The 15,156-nt window shown below is 40.6% G+C and overlaps 2 protein-coding genes across 3 annotated transcripts in view; one reads left to right on the forward strand and one right to left on the reverse strand.

Moving 5' to 3' along the window:
- Positions 1-3,063, reverse strand: part of VTI1A (vesicle transport through interaction with t-SNAREs 1A) — a 252,761-nt gene extending 249,698 nt beyond the window's left edge. For both annotated transcript variants that reach the window (XM_042817703.1, XM_042817704.1), the window contains exon 1: positions 2,929-3,063. In XM_042817703.1, the coding sequence (XP_042673637.1) occupies positions 2,929-3,022 (94 nt within the window). In that variant the 5' untranslated portion in view covers positions 3,023-3,063. The remainder of the gene's footprint in view (positions 1-2,928) is intronic.
- Positions 3,064-3,377: 314 nt separating this feature from the next.
- Positions 3,378-13,650, forward strand: ZDHHC6 (zinc finger DHHC-type palmitoyltransferase 6). The gene is made up of 10 exons (XM_042818255.1): positions 3,378-3,641; positions 4,827-4,918; positions 6,914-7,073; positions 8,128-8,289; positions 8,920-8,973; positions 10,608-10,775; positions 11,051-11,092; positions 11,479-11,624; positions 11,709-11,752; positions 13,051-13,650. The coding sequence occupies exons 1-10, from the start codon at positions 3,393-3,395 to the stop codon at positions 13,152-13,154; spliced, it is 1,221 nt and encodes a 406-aa protein (XP_042674189.1). The 5' UTR covers positions 3,378-3,392; the 3' UTR covers positions 13,155-13,650.
- Positions 13,651-15,156: the final 1,506 nt, after the last annotated feature.

A 15,156-nucleotide genomic window follows, 5' to 3' on the forward strand; every position in this document is an offset into this window, starting at 1 on the left:
GGCTAAATATCCCAATTTGTACTGAGAACATTTTCTTTCAGATCAAGCAATTAAAATAGATATAAATGTTTGGTCAAACCACAAGACAGATGTTTCTCGACAACACTGAGGAACATTAATAAAACACATCGGTCAAGATCTTCATTCTCCAAAGACCTGCAGCAGCATCACAGAAAATCTATTCAAAAGCCATTTCTTAATTTAAAACATTTTCTTTAATTCTCCAGGTGGTGCTTGGCTCAACAGAAGATATTTCTTCCTCAGACGTTCTACTGTCCCTGCTGCTTATTGTTTCTGCAGTATCAGAGTGTCTTTGTTTCATTTCTTGCTGAACTATTTATGCCTCTGTGACAACAGGATTGTTTGTTGAGCCATCATCCTTCTAGAATGTAAGACAGCATCAAGTCCTGTCAACACTGCATGCAGGAATAATAGCAAAACAATTAACCAGTATTTCTCCAACTGCACATGAAGCTTAGAGCAGGTCCATCTCGGGAAGGAGGAGGAAATAAATCTGTCTCTAGACTTTGGGAGATCTCTCTGTATTATTCAGGAGTAGCACAAGTCCTTACACTTCTCATCCTGCTTCTTCCAGCGTGGAGGAAGAAGGCCATCAGCAATCTCAAATCACTGCTGCTGAAAAATGCCACCTCCCGTGCATCTCTCCTCATGTCCCCCTCCCACCTTGAATCACATTCCTCTTTCTGAGGCTCTCCAAGCCATCTCCACAAGAACTAACTGGGGCTTCTGGTGATGAAGAAGTTTTGATCTTGCAAATATTCCTAGTAAGAAACAAGGGAAAAATGTGCATTTAAAATATTTCTACTTAAAGTGTTCAGCATAGTCAGAGCTGTGTTTTGCATACCCAGGTGGTAAAATGCCTCTACTAGCTAAAACTGCAGTTTGGTTTAAAATCATAACTGAACATTTTGCTGAAGAAAGACAGAACAGTTCTGAAAACTAAAGCATTTTATCCGCAAAAGTACAATGCAAGAAGGAGCTATAAAGCAAGCCAGCCCAAGATATATAAGACTAGCCTCAAATGCTAACATGGAGAAACCAGCTCTTAAAACAATAAATTAGCTGTTGTATTATTTTGAGGTCATTCAGCTCTGTACCAAACTATTGATCCCACAGGGAACACGCATTCCTTCTCCTCTGATAGGACAGTAAATTCTAAAAAAAACCAAACCAATAAACGACAAAAAAAACACATTTCTAATGGCCACTTAAAGAATTATGAATTCAAAGCCTGTTGCTTCCAAGCTATGTCACCAGTGAAGACAATGCTCCTTGTTAATTTCATATTTAAGCTCCAAAGCCTCTCTAGAGTTATAAGGTGGCTGTCTTTGAAGAGAGAATTAAGGAAAACCCACTGCTGCAAAGAAAAATATTCTTCTAACTAAAAAAATGATACTGATGACCTCTATAATCTATACATTTAGGAAATCAAATCTCTATTCCTCTTCAATAAGCTGTCCTTGAAGCACTGCCAATTTTCAAAACAGAAGGCACTGTCATATTTATGATGTCTTCCTGTACTCACAGGAGCTCCTTATACTTACTCTGCTTAAACATGAACAGGTCTTTTTGAGGCAGGGGAAAAAGAAGTGCTGCCTAGATTAGGCACACCACAATAGTGAACAATTAACTGTGCCTCTTCAGTAGATATTTGTAGAGGCTATTTGCACGTTAAACATCGTTTCAGGTAACATCAATTACACTCATTCTAAATCTAAATCACAGGAATGCAATCTCATAAGTACCTTCAGATTGTGACAGAATTATGCCGTCTTTTTTTGCTTTGCTAAGTCAATGAGGAGGCAAAGTTTCCCATCCTTTAGCTGTGCCTATGATTGGTCACTGAACTCCAAATTATCAAAATTTCAATTTATCAGAAGACCTTCCAATTCCTTGTCATAGAATTAGATATAACCTCCCAGAACCAAGCTTGCCAAAGTTCAAGAGGCTGTCAGACATATGGACTGATTTGTGCATGGCACTGTGTGGAGCCAGGAGTTGATGATCTTTGTTCATCCCTTCCAACTTGAGACATTCTGTGACTCTACAATTCAAGACCAAACAGAGTTTACTGAACATGAACATGGTTTAGTAAGAACTGCTGGTGGTAGGTGGACGGCTGTACTGGATGATGGTGTAGGTGTTTTCCAACCTTGGTGACTCCATGATTCTATGAAAATCCCTGTTCACTCGTTTTAAATGCATTTTGGACCTTTGGCTCAGCAGTGCACTGAGATTACATGTTTTAATTAACCACCTGTCTCAAATTCTCTTTAAAGAATTTACTTCATCACCACCCTAAAAACAGGACATTACACTTTGGTCCTTTAGTCACATAGAAAAGCATACCATTAGCACACGTGCTGTGACACCCTCTCTGTATGATAACCACTCCCACACTCTGAGCATCCTAAAACTTTGGGAAACAGATACAGGGGTTTCATTGAGGTGAGCTAGGTGAGGAAGAGGTGAGGAAACCCGATTTCAGCTTCCCTCTGCCCTACTCAGGAGCACCACATCAGAGCACCGATTCACACTTCGCTGCTAGGTTAGTCTTATTTCTATCTCTCTCCCTCACACTCACAGACATGCCTGCAGGGATACGTCAGGCGACCGTGAGTACAGCAGCCGACGACAAACACCTTGACGTACACAAGCACCGATTTCCTCCTACGTGCGAGTCAGCACAGCCTCAACTGCCCTGACAGCAGGCAGCAAAAGCACCCATTCGGACGAAACCCCGCACAAGCTCAGCCCATGCACTCGCTCAGCCTAACCGTGACCAAGGGCCGGTCCCGCAGCACGAAGCGCGGCTCGCGGCCGCTCGGCGACGGCTCCACCAGCGCTGTGCCCGCCCCGCCGCCGGGAGGCTCCGTGCAGCCGGCGGCTCCCGGCCCCGCCGCTCACCTCCGAGCAGCTTGGGCACCCGGCCGATCCTGCCCGTGATGTCGGCCGTCAGCACGGCGAAGTCCTGCTCGTAGCTCTCGAAATCGGACGACATGGCCTCGCCTCGCCTCGCCTCGCCGCGGGGTCGGCCCGGCGGGGACGCCGCGCTTCGCCGCTCTCCTCGAAGCCGCTTCCGCGTTCTGCTCCCCGCAAAGCCGTCCCCGCCGCCGCGGGTTCCGGCGCACCGCCCGCCCCTCGGCCGCCCGTTTCCCAGCGGGCCGCAATAGCGCGCGGACCGCCTCCGCCTCGCGGGCCGCGCTGGGCGGGCGGCCCTGCTCCCCGCCGCCTCTCGGGGCGGGGCCGAGGCCCGGCGGGCCCCAACGCCTCCCCTTCCCTTTCCCGTTCCTCCCGGCGGGACAGCGAGGGGCTGAGGGAGCCATGCGCGGCGGCGAGAAGGGGTCGGGCGGGCGGCGGCGGTAGCGGCCATGGGCGGCCCCGGGGGGCTGCGGGAGGTGCGGCGGCTGTGCCACTGGGGGCCGCTGGTGGCCCTGTCCGTAGTGATCGTCTGCTCCGCCACCGCCATCGCGGACGCCGTGCTGTGGTACTGGCCCCTGGACACGGCCGGGGGGAGCGTCAACTTCATCATGCTCCTCAACTGGACCGTCATGATTCTCTACAACTATTTCAACGCCATGTTTGTCGGCCCCGGGTACGTCCCGCTGGGGTGGACACCGGTAAGAGCAGCTTCGTGCCCGGGCTCGGCTCGGCGGGGTGGGACTGGGGGGGGCGGGCCCGGCCCTGGGTGCTCACACCTGTCCTGCGGGCCGCTCCGCGCCTGCGTGGGAACCTCCGCTCGCCTCCGTGCCCCGCGTCCCTCTGTGCTGACACGCTGCGCTGTGCTCAGCCGTCACGCGGTGCTCATTCCTGAGGAGGGCCACGAGGATGATCAGAGGGCTCCGTTCTGTGGAGAAAGGCTGAGGGAGCTGGGCTTGTTCGGCCTGGAGGAGAGCTGGCTCCGGGGAGATCTCAGTGCAGGCTTGCAGTAATTGAGAGGAGCTTGTAAGCAGGAGGGGGACTGACATTTTGCACAAGCAGATGGTAATAGGGGAGGGGGATTGGCTTGAAACTAAAAGAAGGGAGATTTGGGTTGGATGTTAGGAAGAAATTCTTTACTCACATGCTGGCAGTGCTGCCCATCTCTGGAAGCATTCAGGGCTAGCTTTGATTGGGCCCTGATCTGGTGGGAGCACCCGGCCCATGGCTGGGGTTGGACTTCTTTGGTTGAGGACCTTCCAACCTCAGCCACTGTATGATTCTAACATGCAGTAAGACAAGGTAGAAGTTTGCCTTTGCTTCAGTAACCTGTGGGAAGAGGAGTGGCTGGGGCCAGAACATTGCAGACTCAGCATCTTCAGACAGCTGCCCAGAGCTGGAGCTCGGGGCCATGATGCACAAATCAGTTATAATCACTCCTACTTGTGGAGTGTTTCTCAAAACGAGGTGCACTACAGAGTATCCAGGTAGAGTCCCAGCAGGATACTGGGATACTCTGCTTGGCCCATTACTACTGCTTACTGTCTACAAGTCCATCTCTCTGCACAAACACTTCTTCTCTTCCCATTTTTTTTGGCCCCACACTGGTTTATATTCTCAGATGTTCACTATAAAACCCTGCTTGCACAATTGTTATTTCTCCAAATTGCTTATTTGTTTAAGCAAGCAGTACTTTCAACAGTGATGGTTATGTTGATAATGGAGAGAGTTCTTTTATTTTTTGTTTTGGCTTAGGAGGGTTGGGTTATGGAACACACCCTGCCAGAAGAAGGCGGATATGCATGAGGCCGCCATACAAGTGCTAAGTTATGTGTTGTCAGCAGAATTGTGTATTCTGTGTAATATGCCCATTCTTCTATTCAAAGGAAAAATCTCAGGATTGCATGTATCTCCAGTACTGTAAAGTGTGTCAGTCTTACAAGGCACCACGTTCACACCACTGTCGAAAGTGTAACAGGTACAGTCTCTTTAAAGTTGGTTTCTGTCTGTATGAAAAGCGACTTCATTGCGAGTGATGAGCTGCTAAAATAAATTCATTCTGGTCTTATGCTGTATATATTTTAAAGATTTCACTACAAACACTGCTTCAAATACTTCCAGTTTCCAGTTGTATGACTTCTCTGTGTTCTTACTGTGTTTTAATTAAAGAAAAATGAATAACCTACCTTCAACATTTTCTTTTCAGCTGGAAATAATTTCTCTTGGGAACTTGGCAGGGTTAAAATATGTCAGTACTGTTTCAGAGAGATGAGCCTGTGTAAATATCTAAAAATCTTCCAATCCTTTTTTTAAGTTCTGAGTCCAAGCACCCTCACGTTCAGTGAGCAGGAAGGTCTGTTATGCTACCTTTCCAAATGGGAATAACTTGTAGATTTAAGAGGAAATTTTGGACTGTTTCTTACCATTCACTTGAGGATTTGTTTGTTTGTTTGTTTGTTTGTTTTTTCAAAAGAGGTCTATTTAAGTGAACTGATAAGCCTTTTGGGTCAGCATAAAAAGCTTTTGGCTTTTTTGTGTGTTAGTCCTGCAACAAACCTGTTTTGAGCTAATGTTTTTAAGTTTTTATTATAAATAGCTGCACTGGAATTTAGTGTGTCTTGGAAAAAGCAAGCCACTTGTGCTGTCTGCAGTCCAGGCTATAGATGCATTTATCTTTTTATTGGGTAGGTCCTCCTCTGGAGGATTGCTGGAGAACGTGGTAAGAGGGTATTGCAATGTGCACATTTACTTGTTGTTGCTATAAATACAACATACCCAATCAGTGCTTTCAGGAAGTAGAGACTGAAAACAGAGCAGTGTTGCAATTTGCTGCATCATTCTTGAGTTTTAAAATAAGACTCCTTTCTCTGAGTGACAATCCTTGTGTTGATAGGATATTAGAAAATGTCAGCAGATGCCTGTGATTATCTTTACAAAAGCAAGTTCTAGTTTATTTCACTAAATTATTAAAGGCAGAAACCACAGCACAGTCTACAGATCATTCTGCTGATATGTTTTAAGCAGTTACTGCCCCTCAGCTCTGGCCAAAATAACTCACACTGTGTGTATCTCTAGACTGCAGCAGTGCAGCGAGGTAGTTAATGTAAATCACAACTGAAAATCATCTGTGCAATGGCAGTTTTCAGTCCATGAATGGATTAAATTGTGGTGGTCCTTATGAATCTTCTAGCCCAGATTAAGGAGCTTCTTCAGAAACAGCTGAGCTGATGATTATGATCACATTTTCAAAAACTTGTACAGCAACAGCTGAGCATACATTAACAAAAAAGTGTTAATTCTTTAGAAGGTAGAAACTGAGCTTCCTATCGGGAATGTAGTAGCTTAAAAGATAAATGAGATCAGTAGTTTGAAATATCTGTTTTCAGAGAACCGGGATATCTGTGTAATTCGGCCCTTTGTTTATCATGTATCTTAGGTCTGCAAAATTGCTATTAGTAAGTGGTGTGAGGTTAGTATGTAGCAGTTAATGAAGTCTTCAGAGGCCTTCTGCAGAAAGCGAGAGACGTTTAATGTCTCTTAATACGCCTCTGTTGGTGTATCTTTGTGTGTTCTATATTCAGGAGGTCCAAAGGACTTTTGATATTTTGTTTTCTTGGTGTGCTTATTTTATAAAGAATTGGCAGCAATATTTATGGTTAATTATTACATTTGTACTCTTAAACTTCCCATGCCTCTGCACATTGGCTCTGAAATGTGGTATTTATTAGCAACTAGTAAGTTTGAATAAAGAGAAGGAAGGACAACGGGTGAGAGTAGGACCTTCTAGTACTTTCTGTTTTGCTTTCTTTTGTTCTACAGCATGAAGTATTTTGAATAACAAAAGTCTCAAAATATACTTTATTGGTGGGATTAAGCGAAGATTAAGTTATAGCAAGTTAGCAGTCCTTTCCTTTGATTTTCTTTTGAAACATCATTGATGTTGTCTATGTTAATCACCATTTGTTATTTACAGGTGTGTCATGAAGATGGATCACCATTGCCCTTGGATCAACAACTGTTGTGGTTACCAGAATCACGCATCTTTCACTTTGTTTCTCCTCTTAGCACCACTAGGATGCATTCACGCATCTTTCATATTTGTAATGACTATGTACACTCAGCTTTACAACAGAGTAAGAAAACATAGTTAAGTGCTTAAAATGTTCTTAAAGTTGGATGGGTTATTTATTCTTGGGAGCGTGGGACAATTTGCTTTCCTGAAAAGAAGCACGTGGAATTCCTTTTGTTCTTTCAATGTGTGCTGTTTTGCTCTTTGCATTTTGAGAAGAATGTTCAGTATTAGGCGAGGGATTCAAAAAAAAGTTTGGTTCTTCCTCCACCCCCCCCATTTTTTTGTCCCTCCAGTTGCTTGTCATAGCCACAGAGAGTTTGCTAGAGCTTTGTGCTGACTGAACACTGATTATGAGTAGAACATATCATGTGTTATACTTTACCACAAGTTAAGTGCTATTTATCTTCTTCTGCTTTCCACTGTTTAGAATTGTATCATTTTCTTCAAGAACATGATATATTATATCTTGGGAGCCACAAATAAATTATGTTGAATTTGTTTTAAAAGTAGAAAAATTAAGAGAACAATTAGGAAAGCTTCTTGTGGAATACATCCCTCGTTCCAGATCTATGGTTAAGATTTTGATCTTTGATTTTTAACCTTTGCGGTTGCATCGAAAAGCTTGAAGACATTAACTCAGTCTAATAGATAACAGCTCTGTGCTGTGTTTGCAGAGCAGTAACAGTACGAATTGCTAATTGCAGAAGCTTTCAGAGGAAAACCTGTAGCATTTCCATTGAAAATAGATACTGAGCCTTGCACGTGTTTTCTCTCAGAAACTGTTGAGTGTGTTCTGTAGTGTGGATTTTTGCTGCAGATTTTAGGCCTAGTGGTGGAATTTGCTACGTAGCAATTTGGGTTTAGTTTTTAACAAAGAACGAAGAGGAAAAATTAGAACAAGAAAACTTTTATATATATAAATATAAAATATAAAGCATTTTACATATATATTTATATATAAATAAAAGTAGATACATACAAAATTTTATCTACCCCACTTGCATTATGAGCCTATCAGAGGTTGAGCACACACCTTCAGATTACTTATAGATAAGTAGTTTGATTTCAGCAGTTATTATGTTTCAGACCTGAACAAGAATGCTTTCCCTTTGCAGATATCTTTTGGGTGGAGTTCTGTAAAAATTGATATGAGTGCAGCCAAAAGAGACCCTCGAACCATTATTCCCTTTGGATTGTCTGCATTTGCTGCATCTTTATTTGCCTTAGGACTGGCATTAGGAACAACAATTGCTGTTGGTATGCTGTTTATTATTCAGGTAAGCTTATGGCTTCTGCTAGAAACAAGTTAAAAGATGTGATTTGCACCTCTTTTGTTACTGGTATGGACTGCAGGGCAGAAGCAGAATTCAGAATTGTGATAGGAACACTTGTTTAGAGCTTATGTAGCTGTGTTACTCAAGATTTTTTTGTTGCTTTTTCCTCCTTAGAACTTTGTAGTGGAAATCTAATAGAAAAAGAAAAGATGAGATGTGCTGTGTGAATCCTGTTCTAGAAAAGGCAAAATACCCAATACTTTTGGGGAATATTGTCCCTGTCTGTGAAAATAGGAATAAGCGTGCCTGGCACATTGCTTGAAACGTTTGAGATCTTTGGAATGAAAAAAAAAAACAAAAAAAAAAAAAAACCCACAATCTTAGCATAAACTGAAATATTATATTATTATGTAATATTATATATTGGTATCTTTCCAAGTGTGTAATTCTGGATGATAGCATTACCATGCATCTATGCTGAATATTCATTTTGAACATTTCATGGTTTGGTTAAGCTTATAAGTAGTTGTTCTGTTGTTCAAAGTTAAATCTAGCTTGTCAAATGAAGTTTTCTTTGCCTAGCTAGTGTATTTCTGCAGGAAATAATACATCTAACACTTTTATTTAATTTAGATGAAAGTCATTTTGACAAACAAAACTTCAATCGAGTCCTGGATTGAAGAAAAGGTAGGCTTTTACTCCAGTAGACTTGTTCTGTGTTGTTAACAAAGTTTATTCTTTGTATCTATTAATTTTTTGCTCCACCTGTCCAGATTTGAACCAAAGGTGTCACTGTAACACTCATTTAATATGAGGACCAGGGTGACCCTAGAAAAGCACTTGTTTTTAGGGGACTTGCTTATCTACCTGGAAAATCAGAATGTTTTTTTCCATTTGTAACTTAAGCTGTTATTGTTTCTACTAAGTAGTTTTGTCTATCTTTAATTGTCTGACTTCCCTACCCATTCTAGATGGCTTATTCAGGCCCGTGATTTTCTTTGCTTCCTACTTCTTGATTGTATAATCAATGAACGTACAGATGTTATAATTATGGAATATACCAGAGAGTTTAGCTAAGCAGGTTATTATACAAAAGAGAATAAATAGAGTGCTCACCCATATCCTGGGCTTGCTGCAAAACTCCAGAGGAGAGATCTCTGGAAGAGATCCTTCCCTACTGGCAGTCAGCTCTTAAATGGGTCTAGGAGAGATGGAGCCAGGCTCCACCCCTTCTGGCAGCACAGGTGAATTGCCTTCACCTGTGCTCCCAGGTCTGACTCATGGCTCACCTCAGGTGATCAATCAGGCCATGATTCAGTACTGATTAAACTTGGGAGATTTTCTTCCATTTTGAAAGAAGTCCTAAAAATCGTCTCATCTTCTGAAATTTCTCATTGATGTCTGTATCACCAGAGGATTTCACAGTATTTTTCAAAAGATGTACAGCATGCAAAAGTTGACTTAAGAAAATACTTCTCTGCCACCAAGTTAACAAACATTTTGTTATTATCTTTTCTTCTTGTTCTGTGTCAGATTATCAGTAGGATCTTGAGCATTTATGAGTACCTAGATATTGCACTGCTTTCTCTTTGTCCATTGTCTACCTTAGCTGTGTCATAGTCTGTAGACCTTTGAGCAATTGGACACTGAAAATCTGTTACAACTATTAATTAAATGTGGAATAATCTGTAGAAATTTCTGTCAAATATAGACTACTAATATATCATTTCTGAAGACTCAACACACACTGCAATATGTATGTATATGTGTTTTATAAACAATACTACTGCAACATAGAACAAATTCTTCCATTGTTCCACTAGATGTCACTATTACTGAAAGAATGGAGCATTCACTAATACAGAAAATGTAATATTTAAAGCATGCCTTTATAATCAGTTCTTTGAGCTAAACACTCTAAGTATTGAATTATGTTTGCAGTCATTAAGCAAGAAATTCTGAGTTGTGGGAATCTTTGTGTTTAACTGAGAAATAGTTAGACATAAGCCTTTTTAAAAGGCATTAAATAAAATTAAGGCTTGGAATGGATTGGTCAGAAGTGTAGCCAAGTGACTCTGCTGTTAAACAGAGTAAATCAGGAATACAAACAAAACCACAAATTCTAAATGCTACAGTTATATCATCTAGTTGCAAGTAGTTTTAAAAGCCCAGGTTAGTGTGGGAATTTGCTACTCTTGTCCCAAAATGGTCACCTTTGGGACTCATAGATCCACACAGGGCCTATGACCTGGCCTCCTTAATATTTGCTGGTCAACTGTAGTTCCTAAGATGTTTTATGTGCTGCATTTCTATATTTCCAGGCCAAAGATAGAATCCAGTACTACCAAACAGATGAAACCTTTATTTTTCCGTATGATATGGGAAGTAAATGGAAGAACTTCAAGCAAGTGTTTACATGGTCTGGGATTCCTGAGGGAGATGGCCTGGACTGGCCGGTGAGAGAAGGCTGTCATCGGTACAGTTTGACGGTAATTATCTTGGATGTTATCTCAGGTTAATCTTCCCCAGTATCCCCTGCCTTCCTCTGCGATAATGATTTTAAAGTAACTAGAATAGACTAAGAAGCATGAGTTCTGTCAGATTTTCTGCCATTTTTGATAGGCTGACATGCTTTTATGAGTGCTTTTAAGTGCTAAATACATTTCCCTGAGTTTAATGATTTCAGTACTTAACTTCATTTTGTGCTGAATACACACACGTCCTCTCAAACACCACCTAATTTTTTATATATGATCATTTATAGATAGAGCAACTGAAGCAGAAAGCAGACAAGCGAGTAAGAAGTGTAAGTATTTGTGATGTTTCTGATCTGACGTCACTTAGAAATTTCCTTATAACTAAATGTAAGTAATCACTGATACTGTTTCTTTTCATTTTTAAACCTAGCAATTAACAAAGGCTTTGTGTTTCCACACAAAGTGTTCCATAACCTCTGCTTAATTAAACTTAAAATTTAGCTTCCTTTGCATTTACTCTTTAGTTTCCTAATAATAAAGATGACGCAGTGCTTAGTTGTCAAGCAGTTAATCTGGAATTTTGAGTCTCTTTCACAGCAGTGGTCATTTATGCTCAAATCTAATGGGATGCTTTAAGTGATTTTTGGTACAAAACACTCAGCAAGGCCATAGCTCCACAATGTAATACATTGCCATGTTCTGTTCAAATTTGTAGGTGCGGTATCGAGCCATAGAAGATTACAGTGGTGTCTGCTGCCCTGTGACTAAAGGTGTTAAAACATTCTTCACAACACCATGTACTGAAGAACCTAGAATTGCACTGAGTAAAGGGGATCTGATTTTAGCCACAAGAGGCTTAAAGTTAGTGGTTCTACACTTTCTCTTTTGTTAAAAGCAATATTGAGATGAGTGCTGGCATCTAATTACCTGTTATGCTTTCTTTAGACACTGGATGTATGGTGAGAAGATTCTTAACTCGGCTGTTGATGGTATGAAACAGTTATTTTCATTTTTTTTCTGTTAAAAAGTTGCAAATCAACTTTACAGCTGTCTAGCTTCTGGATAGAAACATGAGTATCATGTATTCAGTTCTCCAAATGTAGAATGACTTACTTTAATAGCATTAGCCCCTCTTCTCTTTAAAGCCACATCCGCAGTCTTTACTGTTTACATTTGGTTTACATTTTCCAAACAGCTGTGAATGCATTGCATGTATGTTTCTTGTTGGCAAAAGAGAGGAACCCAGCAGTCTCTATGTTGAAACCATCCATGCTTCTCATGGGAAGCTGGATGCCTCCGTGAGCTGGAAGTGTTTTCAAACACCAAACATAAACAAGTCACTGAAATGAGTATAATAGTAGTTCATATTGTGAAGGTTAGGAGGAGGTATCTGTGGTAGAGTCTTTTTTTTTTTTTTTTTTTTTAACTTTGCATGTGAAACGAAGTCTGGATGAAAGACTTTGTACATATTGAAAGTCTGGATGAGAACTCAAAATATCATTAGCGCTTTGGAGAACTGGGCTTTACAAATATCATGAGATTTGTTAACACTGCATAGCAAAATGCCATAAACAGGCAGGAATAACTAGCTTCATAAAGAAAGGTGGAAAAAATAATGATTAAGTAGCAGTTCTTTTAGGGGGAAAAGTAGACAACCATAATCTTAGGATGAGTCAACATTCACAAAAAGAGGAAGCATCTAGCTTCACAAATCCATGAAGTAATCCTTCCATCCCACTTAAGGTTTTCAGAAATTTGGCTGAAGTACTGACACAAGCAAACATCTTGCTACATCTCCAGAAAAGGGAAGATCAGCTGTAGAGGATTGAGTGGCAAACAATGAGAGTATTTGGAGCGCTAGAAAATTAGATCTATATGAAGAAGCTGAAAGAATTTGGGTTCCTTAACTAGAGAGGAAAAAGATAGCAGATAGCCAGGGTATGTACAAACAGACATCAGTTGCATTAAGGTTTGTTGTAGAGCAGGTTGTTAGCTGCTTCCTGTGTTTCTAAGGAGTAGAAGAGGAATTGTAAAAGATTCACATTGGGTGTGAGAAAAGATTGTCTAATAGCAAGGAAAGTGCAGTACTGGGAAGTATTGGAGATGTATGGAAACAGGTGAGAGACTCCATGCATCCTTGGACAAATAAGTTTGGGGTGACTTCTATATGCTGCCTTGGATAAGAAAACAAATCAGGTATTTTCTTGGTGTCTCTTTCAGTCCTGTGTTTATCTTAAATAGTGGGTTGTACTTTGTTCCAAGTTAATGTAACTTTCCGTATCTTAAGGTGGAATAAGAGATCGAGGCTGGTTCCCTAGGAAATGTGTGGAAAAATGCCAATCTGACTCTGAAACAGATCAACCAGTGGATGGAGAGAAGAAAAGCAGATAGCCTTCTCTTTTTTTTTTTTTTTTTAATAAGAAATGGAGTTTTTTACTTCGGACCATAATCCTTTACTTGAAATTTTCTGTATTACTTTGGACTTATGCAATGACTATGTTGGAGCAAGAATTTCTTTTCCTTGCAGTTGAGAGGGTTGAATATGCCTGTGCCATGGTTTGCATTCTTTTTTTGACAATAAATAACTGAAGAAGCCATTCAATGGATTGCCTTCAAGATGGATTTTTCTCATCCCAAGTGAGGTTTCTTTTCTTTCTGCTATTTAAACTGCATTCTGAGCAGCCATCTTTTAGTTGTTTGTTTTTTTTTCCCACAACTGCATCTGTTGTGGTGCTTGTTACATATCTCTCGTATTTTGCTTTCTTTGAAGCTGCCCCCTGAACAACACAAAATAAATCTCTTAATTCAAATTCAAGATTAGATTTGTTACCCGTGACTTTTAATGATGTGAATTATCCAACTCAAATAAATAATACGTTCATATTTACTTGTGGATTTAATTGTTCTTAGATCTTATAAGAACTTGCTTGTGGGCACGGAAAGGTGTATTGATTGGGAAGAAAGTATTTCAGAAGTAGTTTTCTAAACTGGAAAGACTACAGCTCTTGCAATAAGAAGTCAACTAACCTCTGCTGTCTTTGAAATAAGAGCTTTTATCCAAGGGACTGATCCATCTTAGGCTGTAAAGAAGCACTAGTTCCAAGAGAGAAAACTTCTGCAAGTCTAGTCACTAAGTGATGAATGCTTTTGCTAAAACATTTTCATGTAGTGTCTGGTATGGATTATTAGAAAGAAGACCTTTAAAAAAAAAATTACCTGTACCAGCTGAAAGATTTTGAAATGTAAAATACAGCACATGGCTTAGACTAGTTCCATATCAGAAGTTGGGAGTTTTTGTAAATGACTATTCTAAACTAACACCTGGTTTATCTCCATCTGCGTAAGTTGTCTCAAGACAGTATTAAGTGTATACAGCAATAACTACATAACAGACAAGCCAGAACTGGTACTCTGTGCTGCTGCTGTGGCTGTTTACCTCTAGCACTACCCAGGCTTTTTTGTTATTGTTTTTTAACTTCCAGCCTTCTGTGCATTACTGCTGGTGGTGAACCATAATCTTAGGTTGTTTCTGAGCTGTGGTAATAGGGAACTAGATACATTTTCAGTATTCTGCAAGCAGGTTGCTTTTCCCTCTTGAAATCACAACACTTTATTTTCTAGAAGTGCTATTCTTTAGTGGCATAGGAATATGTTACACTTCTAGTTTCCCTGTTAGCAAGGGCTGAGATGAGAATATAGCAAAAAGGTAAACTCTGTGCTGTTTTGGAATGTGAGAAGACATTACTATGAAGGCTTGTAAACTGCATGGTTTACGGTCTTAGTCTTAACTGGAATGTTTTCTGTTCTGCATCTCTGAAGTCTTAGAGCCAAAGAAAGATGACCAGAATAAACTTGTCTTCCAGCTGAGGAGCTGTTGAACTTGACTGTGCAATGACAAAACAGCTGCTATATATATATATATATATATATATATATATAGACAGTAATTAGTAGTGTAATAGAAACATGTGGATAGCACTAATGATCACAGTTGAATGTTAGCTATTGGGAGTGGTGGGGTGAAATTTTTTAAACTGGTTTGCTTATATGACTGAATGTCATTTTGTGCTTGAAGAGCATCAGAGCAGAACTGGAGCAGAATTTTGCACACCAACATTGTTCCACACTGAACCATAACATGCCCAGGAGATTTGTTCCAGAATGAGTTGATGATTGGACTTGATGATCTTAGAAGTATTTTTCTAGTCTTAATGATTCTATATTCTATTCTAAACAGTCTAAAATGGACTGTAAATTACATGTTTTTTTGTTTTACTTCTTTCATTACAGCTGCAATTTCTCTTCAAAAAGATTGAAGAGCTCTCTTTAAGCTGAAGGAAGCACTGGTTCATGAACGCTGCCAGTTGAAGGCACAACAGCATGCAGGGTTTCA

The sequence above is a fragment of the Centrocercus urophasianus genome, unplaced genomic scaffold (assembly GCF_019232065.1).
Source record: "Centrocercus urophasianus isolate 14NV4802_14NV808 unplaced genomic scaffold, USGS_Curo_1.0 seq_17, whole genome shotgun sequence".
In the NCBI taxonomy this organism is placed as follows: Eukaryota; Metazoa; Chordata; class Aves; order Galliformes; family Phasianidae; genus Centrocercus; species Centrocercus urophasianus.

What these genes read in the sequence shown, in the direction of transcription:
- ZDHHC6 (XM_042818255.1), top strand. Translation starts at nt 3,393, where the DNA reads ATGGGCGGCCCCGGGGGGCTGCGGGAGGTGCGGCGGCTGTGCCACTGG. An exon ending in TCCCGCTGGGGTGGACACCG is followed by an intron (nt 3,642 to 4,826) that starts GTAAGAGCAGCT and finishes TTCTATTCAAAG; the next exon opens with GAAAAATCTCAGGATTGCAT. An exon ending in CACTGTCGAAAGTGTAACAG is followed by an intron (nt 4,919 to 6,913) that starts GTACAGTCTCTT and finishes TGTTATTTACAG; the next exon opens with GTGTGTCATGAAGATGGATC.